The sequence below is a fragment of the Chelonoidis abingdonii genome, chromosome 2, assembly GCF_003597395.2.
Source record: "Chelonoidis abingdonii isolate Lonesome George chromosome 2, CheloAbing_2.0, whole genome shotgun sequence".
In the NCBI taxonomy this organism is placed as follows: Eukaryota; Metazoa; Chordata; order Testudines; family Testudinidae; genus Chelonoidis; species Chelonoidis abingdonii.
Window position 1 is genome coordinate 12843842 of NC_133770.1, and position 21432 is coordinate 12865273.

The 21432-nt window shown below is 47.5% G+C and overlaps 1 protein-coding gene across 1 annotated transcript; it reads left to right on the forward strand.

Annotated features, from left to right (window-relative positions):
• Window positions 1-14770: 14770 nt before the first annotated feature.
• Window positions 14771-17250, forward strand: LOC116833244 (uncharacterized). Its single transcript, XM_032794644.2, has one exon. It carries the CDS (start codon window positions 15031-15033, stop codon window positions 16246-16248), a length of 1218 nt encoding a protein of 405 aa, XP_032650535.1. The 5' UTR covers window positions 14771-15030; the 3' UTR covers window positions 16249-17250.
• The last annotated feature ends 4182 nt before the right edge of the window (window positions 17251-21432 follow it).

Below are 21432 nucleotides of genomic sequence, written 5' to 3' on the forward strand. Positions count from 1 at the left end.
GATTTCCCACATGGATAATAAATTGAGCCACAGAGAGAGGGGACCAAACATGTCCATACTTGGACAACTAGTCAGCATGGTAGAATTGGAACTGCAGTCTTGGTTCATCTCTCTTAGTTCCTTCTTCTAGCCATCAGCCAAACAAACACGCTCTGCCTTGAGCAGTATTTATACACAGCATCTGAAGACGTGATGGCTGCATAATTCACCCCCCAGGGATTTATCTGCACCCAGCTTTTGTCCTTTCCTTAACTGTACTTTTTTGATATTTATTTTTTGGCAAAGGTATTTAGATGCCTGCATTTTTCTAAGAGGACAATGCCTGATTTCCTTGGAAAATCCCAAACTAAATATAAAACCCCAGCTCTCCAGGGGAGGAATAAATTAATGACATGACCCACCCCCACTGCTTCCAGAGTGTAATATTCCCCATGCTGATATTCAGGGCCGGCTGCAGGCCCCAGTGTGCCAAGCGCGTGCTTGGGGCGGTGAAATTGCTAGAGCTGACCCTGCTGATATTCACACACCATCAATATGAACACTCCAATGTCATTCTAGTTGGTGCAGTGGCACCAGCATTACCGTTGCCCGAATGGTGTATTACGTACCTGGCCAGACATTACATTTAGAAAGGGTCTCACTCTCCCCCATGCAGACTTTCGTTTGTAAATATCTCAAAAGTATTTTTCCCCTCTTACATTTGTAATGTGTTTTGCATGTGGTGGGAAAGTAGCTGCTCAATAGCCCTGACGAAGGATGGGAGAGAAAAGAGAGAGAAAGGTGGATTCCTATCCACTGAGAACTTGACTCAGATCACCCAGGCCCTGATCAGGCCTCAGAATAGCAATAGATAGCTCAGTGGTTTGAGCATTAGCTGCCTAAATCCAGAGTTGTGAATTCAATCCTTGAGGGGTTCCATGCAGAGAACTGGGGTAAAAATTTGTCTGGGGATTGGTCCTGCTTTGAGGTCCCTTCCAACACTGATATTCTGTGGGGGAGGGATAGCTCAGTGGTTTGAGTATTGGCCTGCTAAACCCAGGGTTGTGAGTTCAATTCTTGAGGGGGCTACTTAGGGATCTGGGGCAAAAACTGGTCCTGCTAGTGAAGGCAGGGGGCTGGACTCAATGATCTTTCAGTTCTAGGAGATAGGTAATAATTGGAGATATACCAAATAGACATTAGGTGGTGACTGTTTAATCCTCATAGATACAGAGACCCACAGGTTCCACTGTTCTTTATAAGCGACTCCTGTCCCAGACCTGACAAACTCACTACACCCAATACTCCATTTTCATGGTATTTACCCATAAAGGATAGCATGTGAGGTCTCTATGGAAAGCTTGTAACTTATTGATGCTCATAATTACCATGAGATATGTGGCAGGGTAATATTTAAGGAACAACGTAACTACATTGAAAATGATGCCCTTATGGTCTTGGGGTAAAAGTGAGTCGCCAGGGAATTGTAGGCTTTGATGATGGCCCATGCAAGCCAGAGGGAGTTGTCACCTTTCCCTGGCTAGCCAATTATGTCAGGTATTGCTCCATTGTCCACCACTGCACCAACCCAAAAGAGCCAGCAAATAAACATCAAAGACAAACTATAAACATGGAAACCACTTGGCAGTGAAATGGAAGGACAGGGCACTGAGGGGATCTCTGGTGAATAAAGACAAGAGGCAGATTCAGTATATCACAGGGTGGAGGAAGACCCTCTGGACCCATTCACTGAGGAGGTACTTTGATCTGTGGTGGTGCGTCATGCAAGACTGGTCCCAATGCTGCAAGAGGCTTTGTGGTGGGAATCTACTTTATTAGACAGAAAAGGTGATGAGTCATAAACGCAGGCCCTAATTCACGTTTGATGGTTTTGTTTCATATGTAACCCTTTGTTTCCATTGTTTCTGTTTGAATCTCTGTTCTTTCTTCAGTAAATTCCCTCATGTTTTACTATCACTCGAGTGCTGTGTGTGATGCATGCATGGTAATCTAGGGTAAAACTGATTAAGTGGAGTACATTCTGGGAATGGAGGATCTGGGATTTCTGTGGGTAGCCAGTGGCTGGACACCATGGGGGGACACTTTGAAGGGATTCAGGGACAGGGGTGCATCTCCAGGAGTGCAAAGCAGTGCTGGAGATGAGTGCCTGAGTGGCTGACAGGCCAGTTGTTTTAGGGAGCTAATGCCCAGCTAACATAGGCAAGACTCTCTCACGCTGCAGGCCGATGGCAACAAGGTGACTTACAAACCCTCGGTGGCCCGAAAAGCATCAGAACCTCCCCTACTAAAATCTGATGGGCTAGGATTTAGGGTGGGATTTTCAACAGCCTTCAGCACTGGCCTCACTCTGCTCCCAGGGGAGTCAGCGGGAGCTCTCCCATCAACTGCAAGGGGCATAGAGTAAGGCCAATGCTCAGTGCTTTTGAAAATCTCTGTGTAGCAATCATGCCAGGCACCAGCCTTTGAACTAAAGCAAGATTTCCTTTTCTGTGCAGCATGTGACCGTGGCACAAACAAAGAGGAACAAAACAGGAACAGCCCAAGGAAGGACCAGGCCATAAATTAAAGAGAGCAAAGACAATGCTTCCAAGGGTTTTAACAAACCAACTGCAACTTCCCCTTGGCTCAGGGAAAACCGCGAAGGAAGGAAACACACCAGACTGGGGAAGGAGTGAGAGGAGTGGTGCCAAACTCAGCAGGGAGAATTGGAATAAACCTGGACCTGATGTGAGAAGAGTCATTACCATGGAGAGCTCTCTAGTACCTACCTCGCAGAGACTGTACAAATGTCCTGAGTGCAGGAAAAGGTTCAGGAAGACTCCCCTGGAGAGCCACATGGGAGAGAGGCCATTCGTGTGTAATGACTGCAGGAAAGGATTCATCGAGAAGATAACCCTCACTGTCCAGCCAAGGCCCCAGATGGGCAAGAGACCTTACACCTCCTTGCAGTGAGGGAGGTGCTTCAGCCAGAAGATCACTCTGGTCACCCACCAGAAGATCCACTCCGGGACAGCGCCCTACATCTGCACTGACTGCGGGAAGAGCGTCATCGCCAACAGGAGCATGCCACACACAGGAGGAGGTACATGGGCAAGCAGCTGTAAGTCCGCGCCCAGTATGGGAAGAGCTTCACCTGGAAGGAGAACTTCACGATGCACCAGAGGAGCCACACAGGCCAGAGGCCCTATGGCTGCAGGGAGCACTTTGTGCACAAAAAGAGCCTTAAGACACATCAGCTGGTCCAGCTTCAGGAGACTTCTCCATAGATGCAGCAGCCAGTGTGGGAAGTGGTTTGTTAAGGTCTCCCTGGCCATGCCCCAGAGGATACACCAGGACGAACAGCCCTACATGTGCCCCAGATAAAGCGAAAGCTTCCTGCATAAAAAAAACCCTCAAGGTGCACCAGGGATTGCCATGGGAGACAGGCCACACCAACACCCCAGCCGGCTCTTATGCCACTGTCGAGAATCCACATGAAAGAGCTGGATGCACATGATGGCATGAAGGCTCAGCTCAGTGAGGGTGAGTCCCACAGCACTGAGAACAACTTCAGTCCCACCATAGCAGGAATCCACCCAGCAGGAGGCTCCTACGTATGCACTGAGCATGGGGAACGGTTCCAGACTGCTGAAAACCTCGCAGCCCACCAGACAGCTCACCCAGCCAGGAGGCCACATGAGATCAGGGACTGTGGAGTTACTCGGGTCAAGCAGTAGCTCAGCCAATCAAGTGGTGCACTGGGGAAAATCACTGGCCAAGAACGGGGAAGGGCTGGCTCTCACAGGAAGTCGTTAGACCTGGAAGAAAGCCCAGGTGGGGAAGAGGGTGTACATGTGCACCAGCATGGGGAGAAGTTCACCTCACCAGACATGCACTGACCCACAGGCAGGACAGGCCCCACGAAGGCAGCACCTGCAGTGAAGGCTTTGTTGAGAGGTCACGGCTCATGATACACCAGCAGAGCCACACTGCCGAGACACCTGATTGGTGCAACGTGCGAGAGAAGAGCTTCAACCAGACAATGAACATCACTCCAGTGCAGCCTGCCCAGGAGAGGCCTTTTTCCTGTCTTCAGTGTGGGAGGGGCTCACAGAAGGACTGCATGGGCGAACTGCCACCCCCGGCTGCCGAATAAAGGAAGAGCTTCAGTTAGGAGATGACCAGAGGCTCCATACTAGGGCAGAGGCTGTTCATACGCACGGACCCCTTGGGGAGTCTAAAGACACCCAGCAGCCCAACAGAGGGCGAGGCCTCACATAGGTCTGGCGTGTGGGAGAAGCGTCGCTCAGAAATCGAGCTTCAAGAGGCACCAAGAGTGCAGTATCAAGTAGTGATGACAAAGATCATTGCCATTGTTTCTGATGTCCTGCAGAGCCTGGTTGCTCTGGTGAGATCCCTCCCAGGGGGTTAGGATGCATTGTAGCAGAGATCTCTGCAATGGACATCCCCCCTTTGGGCTCTCATCAAAGCAGCAAGTTACTCAGTGTGAAATTGCACTGTGCCGTGATTTCCACTGCATATGAACCAGATAACTGAGACCCAGTACAGAACTAGGGACCTCCACAGGGCATTGGTATTTTGTATCTGTGAGGTTTTCCTGAACTCCTATAATAAAATGTAACATATTTCTCTCAGCGTCTGCTGCTTAAATATGGTGTAAATACAATGTAAAATTAACATGGCACACATTCAATGGATTAAAGACTGGCTAACTGATAGGTCTCAAAATAAAATTGTAAATGGGGAATCATCATCAAGTGGGCTTGTTTCCAGTGGGGTCCCGCAGTGATCGGTTTTTGGCCCTATGCTACTTAACATTTTTATCAATGAGCTGGAATTAAACATAAATTCATCACTGGTGAAGTTTGCAGAGGATATAAAAATTGGGGGAGTGGTAAATAATGAAAAGTGATCTTGATTGCTTGGTAAACTGGGCACAAGCAAATAATATGCATTTTAATATGACTAAATAGAAATGTCTCTAGCTAGGAACAACGAATGTAGGCCATTCTTACAGGATGGAGCAACTCTCTCCTGGGAAGCAGTGACAATGAAAAAGATTTGAGGGTCATGGTGGATAATCATAGAATCACAGAAGATTAGGGTTAGAAGAGCCCTCAGGAGGTCATCTCGTCCAATCCCCTGCTCAAAGCAGGACCAACACCAACTAAATCATCCCAGCCAAGGCTTTGTCAAGCTGGGCCTTAAAAATCTCTAAGGATGGAGATTCCACCACCTCCCTAGGGAACCCATTTCAGTGCTTCACCACCCTCCTAGTGAAATAGTTTTTTCCTAATATCCAACCTAGACTTCTCGCACTGCAACTTGAGACCATTACTCCTTTTTCTGTCATCTGCCACCACTGAGAACAGCCAAGCTCCATCCTCTTTGGCACTCCCCTTCAGGTAGTGAAGGCCGCTATCAAATCCCCCCTCACTCGTCTCTTTTGCAGACTAAATAACCCCAATTCCCTCAGCCTCTCCTCGTAAGTCATGTGCCCCAGCCCCTAATCATTTTCCTTGCTCTCCGCTGGACTCTCTCCAATTTGTTCACATCCCTTCTGTAGTGGGGGGCCCAAAACTGGACACAATACTCCAGGTGTGGCCTCACCAGTGCTGAATAGAGGGCAATCTTCGTGTCCCTTGATCTGCTGGCAATGCTCCTACTAATACAGCCCAATATGCCATTAGCCTTCTTGGCAACAAGGGCACACTGCTGACTCATATCCAGCTTCTGGTCCACTGTAATCCCCAGGTCCTTTTCAGCTGAACATGAGCTCCCAATGCAACATGGTGACCAAAGAAGCTAATATGATCCCGGGATGCATAAACAGTGGAAACTCGAGTAGAAGTTGAGAGGTTAATTCACTTCTGTATTTGGCTCAGGTGCTGGAATAGTGTCCAGTTCTGATGCCCACCATTCAAGAAGGAAGTTGACAAATTTGAGAGGGTTCAGAGAAGAGCCACAAACACGTTTAAAGGATTAGAAAACATGCCCTATCGTGATTGAGTTAATTGAGTCTATCCAAGAGAAGGTTAAGAGATGATTTGATCACAGTCTATAAGTATCTATATGGCAACAAATATTTAATAATGGGCTCTTCAGTATAGCAGAAAATGATCTAACACAATCCAATGGTTGGTAGTTGACGCTAGACAAATTCAGACTAGAGATAAGACACACATTTTTTACAGTGAGAGTAATTAACCATTGGAACAATTTACCAAAGGTTGTGATGGAGTCTCCATCACCGACCACTTTTGAATCAAGATTGGGTGTTTTCCTAAAAGATCTGCCGTAGGAATTATTTGGGGGATGTTCTCTGGCATCTGTTATACAGGAGGTCAGACTAGATGACCACAGTGGTCCCTTCGTGCCTTGGAATATACAACTCCATGGATGCAGGTACAACACATCGGCCTCAACCCAGTGAAATCAGTGGGACTATCCAGGAGCATAATATTAGAGCTGGTCAAAAAATTAAATGTCCATCCCATGGAAAATGCTGTTCTTTCAACATTTATTTTCATCCTGAATTGGGATGAAGAGCCAAAACATCATGTTTTCACAGAATGAAAAGTTCCAAAAAAATTCAGCTTGGAAGCCTCAAAATGCAACATTTCAACATTGTCAACTGAAACAAAGTATCAACTCGGAATATTTCATTGTAAATGGGCATTTTGAAAGGAAACACTGCCATTCATTTTGAAATGCTGTCTCGGAAACATCAAAAAGTTTCATTGAAAAACATTCATGTTTTCCTTCAGAAGAGTTTGATTTCAGCTAAGTCACATTTTGCAAAATATACACATGCTCACACAAACCAAAACCTTTGAAAATGTTTGACCAGCTCCACTTCCAGTTTAGCCCATGCCTAAGTGTTTTTCTGGATTGGGTCCACATAGGCAAAGAAGTACAAGGAGGAGAAATAGACCAGACTGAAACAGAAGGAGCCACATGGACAAGCAGCTGTTCTTTGCATTAAGGGCTTCTTGAATTCCACCACCTCTACCTTGGCCATTTCTTCTGCCTCTCTCTTTTCCTGTCCCTTTCTGCATATAACAGTCCTAAGTAGTACTAATCCTTCAGGGATCCATCCAAAACAATTGACATTTTATCTTCTGAGCCATCCATTTAACATGGTGATGGGCCTTCCACATTTTGTCCTGTGGGATTTTGTCTAATCACACTCCTCAGTAGACACCGACTGTCCTGGTATCACTTTGGGACAGGAGAATATCCCTGAGTCCCTTTAAAAGAATTTAATTGATTCCCCCATTCTTACCCACACCCTCACTCCCTTCACATCAGGTTCTCCATCTGAGCACCAACAAGAAGAGAGAGGAACTGGGTCAGGGAATATTTACATGGATAAGATGGGTGACTTGGCAAGAGTTTGAGGGCGGGACTTAGGGAAAAAGTGTTCAGTGGTGAGCTAGTCAGTGGTCAAACTCCCCCTGGCTGCAGAGCTTAGCCAGCACCGAGTGCTTTTGAAAATCCAACTGTAAGTATTGAGCAGAAGATCAGTTTGAAGGTTACATTAGTTCTGTGCTAGGAATCAGACTAGAATGAAACAAACCAGAGAGAGGCCGAAGACTAAAATAACAGAATGAGATAAGTGCATACACTGAATGAACATGAATTAATGTGTGGAGAGCCCCCAAGCCCCCAGCACGCCTGGTTAAGTCAATGACAGCTGTTATGCAGGTAGGTGTCAGTATCTGAAAGCTCTCAATAAGGACACAACTGTCAATGGTACTGAGTAGGAGAAGATTTTGGGGGTACAGATTGAAAATGAGTGCAGGAGATATTAGGGCCAATTAACAATCTTACCACTGAACTTTCCTGTGATTTTCGTGTTTTAGTTTTTTCAATGAAAAGTCAAAATTATACTGAAGGGTGGAGAAAGAGTGAAGCCATTTTCTAACCAGCTCAATATACATATACACACACAGGCAATTTTCATTCCATCCCTCCAAAAAGATACATAATATGCCTTATGTGTTGTGACAAAGTTTCTCCTCTACCTTGGTGGCGCCTGCTCTTATTGGTGGATTTGCTCGCCTCAGAGATCTTCCCCTCTGGTGGAACTCAGTGTGGGTCAACTCCTCCCGTGTCTGATCAGGAGTTGGGAGGTTTGGGGAGGAACCCCGGCCCGCCCCCCACTCCAGGTTCCAGCCCAGGGCCTTGTGGATCGCAGCTGTTTATAGTGTCTCCTGTAACAGCTGTGTGACAGCTACAACTCCCTGGGCTACTTCCCCATGGCCTCCTCCAAACACCTTCTTTATCCTCACCACAGGACCTTCCACGCTTGTCCTCCTCAGTCCTCCAGCAGTACACTCTCTCACTCACAGCTCCTTGAGCCTCTTGCTCCCAGCTCCTCACACACGCACCACAAACTGAAGTGAGCTCCTCTTTAAACCCGTCTGCCCTGATTAGCCTGCCTTAATTGATTCTAGCAGCTTCTTCATTGGCTGCAGGTGTTCTAATCAGCCTGTCTGCCTTAATTGTTTCCAGAAAACTCCTGATTGTTCTGGAACCTTCTGTTACCTTAACCAGGGAAAGGGGACCTACTTAACCTAGGGCTAATATATCTGCCTTCTATCACTCTCCTGTAGGGGAGGTCCTTTAGAAGAGCCCGCCCACCTTCTGGATACCAATAGGATCACTCTCCTGTAGCCATTTTGCCTGCCCCTGTCCCAGTGTAAAATACATGCACTAAAGCCACTACATTTATTATTAATATAATGAATAGTTCCTCCCATGCAGCATTACCTGGTGTGAGAGTTAGGGAAGTTGGTGGAATATTTTCCAGTGTTTTAATTGTTGCCCATAAGGGGGTTCCCTCTCTCATCTCCTCTGCTTCCTGACCCCTCTCTCTCAAACACACTCTCTCACTCTTTCAAACCCGGCATTCAAATATTATCATGAACTGTGCAGCAATTCGTTATGTGCAGCCCAGTACTTCCATTCTATTTCCATTGTGTACCTGTACTGTGTGCTGCTGAGATTTGCAGAGGGGCAGTTGTTTTCCTGTTTTGCTGGGACTCCCTGCCTGGCTACATCGCTGTGCCTCAGTTTCCCTTCTTTGAGGAAAGCCAGCTCCACCCAGTGGCTGCATGTAAAATGAGCAACTCCCCTCCCAGGGTCATGCCCCCATACAGAGCATTCACCCTCCACCTCACATCCCGGCTCTCCCTGAGATTTCGCAGCCTCCAGAATTCACCAGCTTGTCCCACCAGAGCCTCTAACTGATCTCTCTTCCCTGGCTCATCACAACCCCCTTGGCTTTCCCTGTCCTCACACCAAAGCCTTGTCTATTATGGCTTTCCCTGCCAGTTCAGCTTTCTGCTGCCCTGCAGTGCGGCACCTCCCTCCACTGCTTTAACTAGTCCCAACAGGCAGGCCCCTGGCTCCTCCTAAATGCCCTTGCACTGATTGCAGCCAGCTGCCGCTCTTCCAAGGCCAAAAATATTAACTCCTTCCTGCCAGGCTAGGGATGGCGTCCGCACACTCCGGCAGGCACAAAGGGCCTGCAAATTGTGGCTCTGCATTTGCAGATCACACTAACTTGCAAGCTGGCTGACCAGCTCTGCCCTCCAAGCTGACAGCAACAAGAACAAAGATTCTGTCCCAAGCTAAAATGTTAGCCCCAATCAGGAGCTACATTTTGTTCCTGATGAACATCCCAGCAGGTAGCCCTAACAGCAGCAGCATAAGAATTAAGGAGAAGATGGAAAACAAAGTTTGTTGGCGTGATTAAGTAGCTGGACCGGGACTTTGTTTATTATACATCTTCAATGTATAGGTCAACCACATGCAGCCTGACCAACTTCTCCACCTCGCTGCCTTGCCACATGCCCCCAGAATAAAGGAAAAGTGTTCCTGGAAAAAATTCTCCCTAAGGCTCTGCAGTAGCTGCTCTTTATTCTCCTTAATTACAGCCCCAGGGACACTGCTTCCCTTGAGGTCATGCTAAATGTTCCGCCCAAGGGAGTAAATAACTGTATTCAAAGCAGGTGACTCATTTTAAAAAGAAACATTAGTCATTGTTTGCTGCTCACTCAGGAGGACTACAACTCCCAGCAAGGCACTGGAAATCCCCTAGAATAGGAGCTGTGCAGCTAATGCCCAGGGTGACCTAATATTGATTGCATCCTCAGGAGAACTGATGGGGCTGGCCATGCCAGGGTGCGTAGGCTCTGCCCGTATGCCAGCTGTCTTCCAAATCCACCAGCATTTCCCGGCCTCTTTCTCTCCCCCTGCCCTGCTGGCTTTGTTTCTCTGCCTTGTGTTTTACCCTTTCCCCGGTAGCTTTTAGAGCCCTGACACAGACTTCCTGTGAGTCAGCACAGCAGACATTTGGAGGAGAATAACTGATGGGCAGAGCCACAGTGTGTTCGGGTGACAAAAAGCGAGTGGTCTGGACTCTGAGTTAGTTGCCAAGTTACCTCTGACCGAAAAATCCTCATCTGACTAATTCTTAGAGAACAAAGGTAAATGCCGGAAGGGGATGCTTTCCCGCAGCTAAGATAGCATCAGTGAATGTCTTTTGTGTCTGTATATGGTCCACGTTTCATCACTGGAGACAGACTAAACTAGGAAGAAGTGAAAGATTGATACGTGGAAATATTTCTTGAAAATTTCTGATCAACTTAATATTATATTTCTCGCAGTTATTGATGTTGAATCTCCCTTTGATCAGAATCAAATATGTATTCTTTTGGGTGCCACCTGCTTGTTTCTTTAAACCCAAGCACTGGGGACAATATGATCACAGCTGATAAATTTACAAGGTATACAGGGATATTTGCTGATGAGAGGAATGGGACCAAAATCTTTTATGTTTGAAGGTCCTTTTATTTAACAGCTGACATGTCAAAGTTGCTCCATGTCAAAGAAAATAATTGTCTGTGTTTAATTTTAAAAACTGTACGAAAATAACAGGCCCAAACTGACTTGATGAGGCCATGTGTTGAGGCTCATATCCTGGTTGTGTGTGCGCGTGTAGGTGTGTGAGTGTATTTATCTTAGAGCATCAACTCCTTATCTGATGCTGGGGCACAGAGCAGTTTCTCTCTGATGGCAGCACTCAGCCCGGTTACATTCTTTTACACTATTTATTTAACTTGCCATCTTAAGTCTATTGCCACTGCACTAGATCATCAGTGCATTGAATATGCAAAGTCTTATTGTTAATGATGGGTATCTGTTGGATAATTCATAAGGTCCCTGATCCAGAAAAGCACTTAAGCATATGCTTAACATTAAGCACAGGAGTCCCATTGGCTTCAATAGAGCTGCTCACATGCTTAGGGTTTATCTACATGGGAAACTGACCAGAAGAACTACAGCTGTATAATTATGTCTATTATACCAGCATAATGTCACTTTTATTCCAGAATAGGAGTGTCCATAAAAGGAGTTATACTGACCTAGCTATAAGGGTATAAATATACTGCTACCATTCTGCTAATTTCCCCAGGTAAACCAGTCTTTAAAGTTTAGCATGTGCTTTGCTGAATCAGAGCCATATAGACTATGAACAATGGTTATGTCTGTGAAAATGTCAGCCAGGCAAAGTGTTCGTAGGTGTTTGGATTTTAAAGCAAGACTAATTTTTTATGCCAGCATCACAATACATTGTTGTGCTTTAAGTCATCCTCATTCTTTATTAATTATTACCGATTGTCATTATCATCAGCTCTCTTCCGCAGCTGTCACCGAGTTGTCCCTTCAGGCCTGGATCCTGAAATCACTGGGGCTTCTCGTGGGAATAAAGTTAAGACCGGCCATGTGTGTTTGCAGGACTGGGTCCTAACTCTTCACCCAGAAACTTCACTATGGCCCAAGAGTGCTGCAGCTTGTAAAAGCAGGGCAACATCCTTTTAAGCTGTGTGTGAACCCTCCAGTGGTGCTGACTGTGTCCTTGGTGTTAGAAGGTGCCTGAAACCAGCCAGAGCAGCAATGTGTACATAGCCATGCCTGGCACATTTAGTAAAAATAGTTACTTGGGTCTCACCTGTGCCCTTATGGTGTCTTCATATTATTGTTGTACAAAGAGCAAAGGTCAGAGCAAGTATTCAGTGCAGTGCAAATCTATGTTATACCAGCTTCCACTGGTTCCTAGGGGCCAGATGCAGCCAGGAATCAGCAAGGAACAGGGCACCCAGGCCATTCCCTCTTTCCTCTGGCCATGCCTCCATACTCATCCTCCCTTGTCTGGCTACACTGGTTTGAAGGCCAGAATGCATCAGAGGTGCAGTGCAAAGTGGCCTCACCACACCTTGGGGCAGGGGTCGGCAACCTTTCAGAAGTGCTGTGCCGAGTCTTCGTTTATTCACTCTGATTTAAGCTTCTGTGTGCCAGTAATACATTTTAACGTTTTTAGAAGGTCTCTTTCTATAAGTCTATAATATATAACTAAACTATGTTGTCTGTAAAGTAAATAAGGTTTTTTAAATGTTTAAGAAGCTTCATTTAAAATTAAATTAAAATGCAGAGCCCCCAAACGGGTGTCCAGGACCCGGGCAGTGTGAGTGCCACTGAAAATCAGCTCACGTGCCGCCTTCGGCACCTGTGCCATAGGTTGCCTACCCCTGCCTCAGGGGCTGGCCATGCTCCGTCCCATTTAAGTGCCCATCTGCACTGCGCTGTATTCTAATATGTGCATTTCTTGGTTCTCCAGCAGTGTTAGGGAACAGTGTTTTAGTCCTTAGGCAGATCAAGCCTAGTTTAAAGCACTTTTCCTTCAAATGGTTAGTCAACCCTATTTCCACCCCATTGAAAACAGATGGCTTAGTGGCCATTTCTTTTTGTAGTGCAACGAGACTGTCATAAACAGATAGCTAAGGGTTAACGTCTCTTTCACCTGTAAAGGGTTAACAAACAGTGACCTGCAACACCTGACCAGAGAACCAATCAGGAGACAAAATATTTTCAAATCTGGGTGGAGGGAAGCTTGGGTGTGTGTTCTTTGTTCTGTCTGCTGTTCTCTCTAGGTTCTGAGAGTGACCACACGTACCTACAGGCTCTCTAATCTTCTATTCCAATTTTGTAAGTACAAAGGTAGAAAGGTGGTATAGTCTTTTTAATTGTTTTTTTTTATTTGCAAATGTGTAGTTTTCTGGAAGTATTTTAAATTGTATTTCTGTTGGAGGAGGCTTTTTCTCCAGTTTCTATAAGCTGAAAGACCCTGTAATATCACATCTTCAAATTACAGAGATTTCTTACTTTTTCTTTATTTTATTAAAAGCTTTTTCTTTTAAAATACCTAATTGATTTTTTTCCTCTGGTTCAGGCCGAGGTATTGAGTCTGTACTCACCAGGGAAGTGGTGGGAGACAGGGAGAAAGAAGGGAGGGGGAGAGGGGGAATCCCTTTGTTTAGATTCACGGAGCTTGAATCTGTATTGCCTCTGGGTGGGGAAGAGGGGAGGGGTAGAGGTGAAAAGCCTCTGTTTTATGATTCAAGAAGTTTGAATCACAGTATCCTCCAGGGTAACCCAGGGAGGGAAAGCCTAGGAAAGGCACTGGTGAGGGAAAGAGTTTACTTTCCTTGTGTTAAGATCCAGGCGGTCTGGATCTTGGGGGTCCCCAGGGAAGGTTTTGGGGAGTCCAGAGTTTATCAGGCACTCAAAGTCCTGATTGGTGGCAGCATATCAGATCTAAGCTGGTAATTAAACTTAGAGGAATTCATGCTAGTACCCCATCTTTGGACCCTAAAGTTCAGATTGGGAATAGAATACTATGACAGACACCCTCAAAGTCAATAGGCTGAATTCATCCTTGACGTGAGTTTGACTTTAACCATTTCCAAAGGATGTGATTTAAAATGGGTGAACAAAGTAGACTGCAAGGTTGCTTTTTGGCATGAGTAACTGGTTGCACACTTCCACATGTACCAGGGTTTTGCTAGAGAGAGGGAAGAAACCGGATGTGGCGGAGTCTGTTACAATCTCTCATGCTGCTCTCATCAGATCACCAGGTCAGAGCAGGAACAACAAGAGATGGAAACAGGCTATGAAAACAAGCAGCCCTAACAACTGAAAATGAAATAAATGACAAAACTTTATTGTAATAATGATGGGCAATATCCTTGTTTGAATGGGAATTAGGGAAAGGGGAAGGCTGGTGGGTAGGCGAAAGGCAACAGAAGCTGTTCTCTCTGTGGCTGATTCTGGACTCACATCGGTTTCACATCAGTGTAACTCCAGGACCTCCTCTGGAGTTACTCCTGATTTTTCTTCACTAGTAAACACTGATGTCGTGGCAGAGGAATATGGACCTGTGGTTACAGTAATGGGCTGGGGTTTCAGCCTCAGCTCCCAGTTCTGCCACACACCAGCGGTGTGACTCGTGACTCCATTGAAGCCAAACCCCATTAACTTCAGTAGGGCTGCAATTTCATCCTTCAATCTTTCTGTGCCTCTGTTGTCTATCTGCCACATAGGGATAGTGATATTGCCTTTCTCCAACCCTCGGTCTGGGTTGTCCAGCTCACAGATAGGGAAGCAGAGGTACCTGGAGCATGAATTAACTGCCACGGTCACAAGCAAGCCAATGGCCAAGATGGCCCCCTCAGGACCAGAAGTCCTGAGACTTAGTCCCCTGCTCTAAGCTTTACATAACAATGCCCGCAGTCCCTGGGCTTCAACTTAGCTGTGATCATTCCAAGATTTTCTCCAAAATTAACAGCCCTGACTATGGCCTTTCTTCTGTCATCAGCCTCTGAACTAATGCCTGATTGTATTTGATTGTTCATCCAGCAGATGAAAGCCCAACGGTTTCAAATAAGGAGAAGCATCCGCAGGAGAGGACTAAAAACAGGAGCCCCCTCAGGAAACAAAATGAGGAAGGAGAAGTGGGAGTACGCCGAGGCAAGGTAGAAATCTTCATGAGTCAGGATAAAGCCAAGAAAGTAAAACGTAGCCGGAAACAGATGCGACACATCCATTCCCTGAGAATGAAGCTTCCATAACATCCCAGCAGCCTGGTCCGCCAGGGCAGCCTGGGAGCAGAGCAGCGGTACAATGGAAATCCTTAAACTAGACGCACCAGAGAGACGGGGGCCATGCACTGAATATGGGGAAAGCACTGATCAGATGGTAGATCTGGCAGCCCAACGGAGAGCCCAGCATGGCAAGCATGATGGAGATGAGAAAAGTACCATGCAGCCGGGAGAGAGAGCACGTGAGTCTGTCAAATGTGGGAAATGCTTTGTCAAGAAGGGGAATCTCACAGCCCGTCAGAGATCTCACAGGAGACAGGGCCCTGAGGAAGCCAGTGAGTGTGAGGGAAATCCAGCAGCAACAGGAGATCTCACAGCCCATCAGAGACCTCTCAGGAGACAAGGCCCACAGGAACCCAATGAGTGTGAGGGAAATCTGACAGGAGATCTCGTAAGACACAAGACAAGCACCACAAAAGCAGAACCATCCCTTGGCGTGGAAGTTGAGGAAAGCCACCAGGGAGCGCTCTGCACCCCAAGGGGAGGCCTGAGGAGAAAGCGGACTCACACGTGCTCTGAATGTGGGAAGAAGTTCAGCAAGAAAGGTAACCTCACCAAGCATCAGCGCACCCACCGGGACGAGCAGCTGTTCAAGTGCAACCAGTGCCAGAAGAGTTTCTTTGTGAGGTCCCAGCTCTCTCAGCATGAGAGGATCCACACGGGGGAGCGGCCGTACAAGTGCACCGAGTGTGGCAAGCGCTTCACCCAGAAGTCCAACATCATCATCCACCAGAGGATCCACACGGGGGAGCGGCCCTTTAAATGCGCTGACTGTGGGAAGAGCTTCATCGACAAGTCGCAGCTCATCACGCACCGTCGGACCCACACGGGGGAGCGACCCTTCGCATGCAGCGAGTGTGGGAAGGGGTTCCGGCAGAAGATCACCCTGATCACGCACCAGAGAATCCACACCAGGGAGGAGCCCTACACCTGTCCTCAGTGCAGCAAGAGCTTCAGCCAGAAGGCCAACCTCATGAGGCACCAGCTGATCCACACACGGGAGGGGCCATACATATGCACCGAGTGCGGGGAGAGCTACAGTGCCATCAGGCACCTGAAGAGACACCAGTTGAGCCACGCCGGGGAAAGGCCCCACGTGTGCACCAAATGTGGGAAGAACTTCACCCGCAAATCAAGCCTCAACAGGCACCAAGAGATCCATGCCAATGACAGGCCATATGCAGTGGTGGCAGCAGAAAACCTCACCATAGTCTATGAGATAATGCAGGTCCCCCTCTAGCAGTAGGAGTGGGGTGGGGGATGTTGAGTTGCAGTGAAAATTTGCTCCGTGTCACCTGTAGGAGGTGCTCAGAAGCTCCCTGGAGGCTGCTTTCTCTCTTCAGTTGCAATGGAGTCTAAAATACCTGAAAATCTAGCAGAGGACAAAGAGCATGGGCTGGGTCCTTGCCGCTGTTTTAATTTGTGTTTATCTTGCACGGTAATAAATAATCAGTCTGTGCATTGCTTTTGGAGGGAGAGTTAGAGGAGAAGGAGGTAAGAGAAGCACTGTCCCTCCCTCTGAAGGAATCAAGATGACCCTCTGCAGTCTGTAGAAAACACGTTGGTCCCTAGACACCATGGCTGCATGAGACACAAAGATGGGGGTCAGGCCTGGGGTGACTAAATATTCAGCCTCATGCCATGGCTCCTACCCAGAGTTACAGTCTGAGCACACAGCCTCTTCTCTGCATTGGCAGAAAGGTTCTTGAGCACTTTCCCACCAAGGCTTCCTTGGTGGAGGAAGGAGGGTGTCTTTGTTTAATATATCGTGTTAGCTTCTGGGCTCACGTAGCTGGTTTTCTCTTGCCGTCCTTGTTCTTGCTCTCATTTCCCACATCGCCCACACCTGCCCCAAACCCTATTGTTCAGGCCACTCTCCAGATGTGTCTGAAAATAGCCCTCCTTCATACAGCTCCCCAGTGGATGTCCAGGCCTCATTAGCGTGTGCTGTCTGCTGATTGACATATGCTAATATGCGCCTAGTGGATGTTTCTGCTTAGCCCTGAGCACCCAAGAAATTTGCATGGGCCCTTCTGAAAACCCCACAGAGCACTGGGTACAAGGCAGGTCCAAAACCCACCTTAAGAAATCCCTTAATCACCCTAAATCCTACCGGAGTCCCTTGGATGGGGCCCCAAATGGCTATTGGCAACTGCCCTGGCTTTTGAAAATTGTCCAGTGCTCCTTAGCAAGAAAGCTGGGATTGGAACTCTGCAACTGGTAGCATGAATTAGATGGGGATTGGTCCTGCTTTGAGCAGGGGGTTGGACTAGACACCTCCTGAGGTCCCTTCCAACCCTGAGATTTCACTAGTCCTCACTGTAGTGCCAGTTAGAGCCAGTTATCACTAAAGCTGTCCTCTCTTTGCATTAAAATGCCTTGCTTGCAGGTCGCACAAGATCAGCGATTTGGCTTCCATGCACTGATTTAGGAACCAAAATGTTGTTAGGGTAGCTGAGAGAGACTGATGGTCACACAGCGATTTTCCAGCTGATCCTTCCATCAGGTTACACTGTATGCTTCCATTCCTTTTGGCAACCCTTAAACCTCTCCCACAGCCAGCTTTGTGCAAACCTCTGCTCGTGCAACTCCACTTGCAAAAGAAAGGGGCTTTTCTAATAAACATTCCCAGGTTACTGTTTTAGGCCTTGTCAAGCTGTGTTGTGTGAACAATACTAATATAACAACAGCAGCCGTGTTAGTCTGTATCCGCAAAAAGAATAGGAGTGCTTGCAGCACCTTAGAGACTAACAAATTTATTTGGGCACAAGCTTTTGTGGGCTCAGCCCACTTCATTGGATGCATAGAATGGAACATATAGTAAGGAGATATATATACATACAGAGAACATGAAAAGGTGGGAATCCCTCTACCCACTCTAAGAGGCTAATTACTTAAGATAAGCAATTATCAGCAGGAGAAAAAAACTTTTGTAGTGATAATCAAGATAGCCCATTTCAGACAGCTTGACAAGGTGTGAGGATACTTACCATGGGGGAATAGATTCAGTGTGTATAATGGTTCAGCCATTTCCAGTTTCTATCTTAATTAATTAGCCTCTTAGAGTGGTAGGGCAACTCCCACCTTTTCATGTTCTCTGTATGTGTATATATATCTCCTTACTATATGTTCCAGTCTATGCAACCGATGAAGTGGGCTGTAGCCCACGAAAGCTTATGCTCAAATAAATTTGCTAGTCTCTAAGGTGCCACAAGTACTCCTGTTCTTTTTGCAAATACTGGTATAGTTATTGCCGTATGACCTAGTGAGGAGGATGCAGTCCAATTGGTATGATCGTGCTTTATACCAGTATATGGAAAGGGGAATAAATTGTACCAATACAAGGTACCTTTATGCCCGTTTAACTGCATCCACACCAGGGACACTGTACTGGCGTGACTATGTTTGTACAAAATCACACCCTTTCCAACACAGTGAAACTGGTATAACTTTCCAGTGTAGACCCGGCCTAATGCAGCTCTTGCTGGTACAGCCTGTGCTGTGTGTGATTGTGACTTAGGGGGATAAAAAAATATCATCAGAATGTGCTGGCTAGCTTGAAACAAAAATGGAAGAACTGAAACTGCATTCACCTGCCCGCCCCCTTCCAGGCACTCCATGCTGATCTGTGCCGCTGCTGCCCGGCTGAGATGCCAGCAGTGGGAAAGATGACAGGCCTAGTTCTTCACTGGCTAGGCATTTACACCTGTCCAAAGCAGGTGTACAAATGCCACTTAATCAGCCTGCTCCACTCACAGTGCTGGGAGCATTATACAAGGGCCTTTTCTATACTGGGGATTTGCCCTTGTACAACCGTTGGTGACCTGGTCCCAGTGTCACTGCACCACTGCAAACTCCTAGCACAGACGGGAAAAGCTGCTATTTGCACCCAAGCCACTTTCCCTGGCGTGGAGTCAGACTGAGTACCATGGCACAGGAAGGCTATTCTTCCATTAGAGCAGGGATAGGCAACCTAGATGATCATAATGGTCCCTTCTGACCTTAAAGTCTATGAGTCTATGGCACATGTGCCGAAGGCGGCACGTAAGCTGATTTTCAGTGGCACCCACACTGCCCGGGTCCTGGCCACCGGTTCTGGGAGCTCTGCATTTTAATTTAATTTTAAATGAAGCTTCTTAAATTAGAAGGAATAAATGAGGACTCGGCAAACCACTTCTGAAGGTTGCCGACCCCTGCATTAGAGGGTAGCATCATACAGCAAAAGAGATGACAGGAGATTTCAAGAATCTAAGGCACATGGGAAGAGGAAAGGCTGGTGAGTACGTCAAAGGAACAATAAGCCGTTTTCTCTGATCATGGTTCTGCACTCACATGGGTTTTACAGCAGTGTAACTCCAGGGATTTCATCTTTGCTTAAAGAACTGGGTCACCAGCTCTAGGTTCAATTCCTCCCTGCCTCCAACTTCCTTTGTGACTTTAGGGAAGTCGTTTTACTCTCTGGGCCTTAATTCCCCTATAGGTGGGGAAACAGGCACAGACCACGTACAATGACTTGCCCAAGGTCATGCAGCAGTTTTACGGATGAGGGAAACTGAGGCTTGGAATTGGCTCTGCACAAGATCACACAGGATGTGTGTGTCAGAGCGAGGCATGGAAGCCATTTCTTCGGATTATGTATTATTAATTATTTGTATGATCGTGGCACCTAGGAACCCTGCTCATGGTCCAGGACCCCACTGTGCTAGGAGCTCTCCATACACAGAATGAAAAGATGAGGCAGCGCATAGGGGAGGCATGGGGGGGGGTCAAATGCACCCCTAAATTGGCCTGCCAGGGAGAGAGAAGGGCTCTGTCCTTCTCTCTCTGCATCTGCCCCCCAGCGTGTTTGACTGGTCTCCCTGGCAGCCAGGCGGGGAGCAGAATGGAGTCACTTCTGTCTGAGAGGACCTGGCTGGGAGGCAGCGGTGGCCCACTCTCTGCCTGGGCTCAATGCTGGGGACAGAGGCTGAGTATGCCAGGGGGTTAGGGGAGCAGAGCTCAGCCCACTGCCACCCCAGCTGCCAGGGACAGGGGCCGAGCGAGTTGGAGGCCACCCCTCACAGGTAACATGGGGTGGGGAGAGCACCGCAGTCCCAGGCTGGGTGCAGGGTGGGGGGTCACTAGGCAGAGGAGATACACGGGGCAGTCACGTGTGTGTCCTCCTCTTTAGATTGTGCCCTGCCAGTATGGGGAGGTCCAAGTCATCTATCCCAAGGGGCTTAGGAGAGTTTGGAGGAGCAAGTTGAAGGAAGATATTGAGGTAACTTTGTGGGTGGTTATGGGGAGCACCTCCCAAGCATGTGCACCAAAAAGGAAGAAAACATAATGGTGTTTAAAAATTTAAGAAGTGGGCAGTGGCGGGTGGCATCATGAGCCCTGTGCTCTCAAACCAAAACATCCTGACCCTGAGATCATGGAAACATTTGATAAAAATGACTCAGTCCTAGCCAAGAGGTTGGATGGGGGGTTGTTTGTGTGTTTGTTTGTTTGAAATAACTCCAGAATGCATGGTCCAAAATTAGGGAATGAAAAGGAAACAGAGAACTTTGGCAAAAGTATTTCTTACAAAGGATATGTGGAGTCATTAACAAAAGAAGAAAGCAAATGATTGGAGTCTTTCCTACCAGCTGACCCCCCTTTTCGTTAAAGGCACACCACCAACTTAAAATCATAATTCTGTCTCAAAACATGTCCCCACCACACATCCCTCCTGCTCACTAGCACTGGAAGAAATTAGCAAAAAAAAAACCCAACTCACACCAATATTGGCTTGGAATACAAGACAACCACATAGACTGAAATCAGTAACATCAGGCATTTTTCTAGCTGTCTATCTGAACATGCCTTAGAGCAGTGGTTCTCAAAGTTGGGCCACCGCTTGTTCAGAGAAAGCCCCTGGTGGGCTGGGCCGATTTGCTTACCTCCCGCGTTCGCAGGTTCAGCTGATTGTGGCTCCCACTGGCCGCAGTTCGCCGCTCCAGGGGCTGCGGGAAGCGGCGCAGGTCGAGGGATGTGCTCGCCACCCTTTCCGCAGCCCCCATTGGCCTGAAGTGGTGAACCGCGGCAAGAGGGAGCTGCGATCAGCCGAACGTGCAGACGTGGCAGGTAAACGAACCATCCTGTCCCGCCAGGGGCTTTCCCTGAACAAACGGCAGACCTGCTTTGAGAACCACTGCCTTAGAGGCAGGGCCGGCTTTAGATAGTGCGGGGCCCAATTCAAACAGTTTCGACGGGGCCCCAGCAGGGATGACTTAAGAAAAAAAAACACGTGAAAAAACACATGGGGTTTATATTCACCAGGCGGTGCTCTGAGTCTTTGGTGGCACTTCGGCAGTGGGTCCTTCACTCACTCCAGGTCTTCAGTGGCACTGATGGACCCGCTGCCGAAGTGCCGAAGACCCAGAGTAGGCGAAGGACTCGCCGC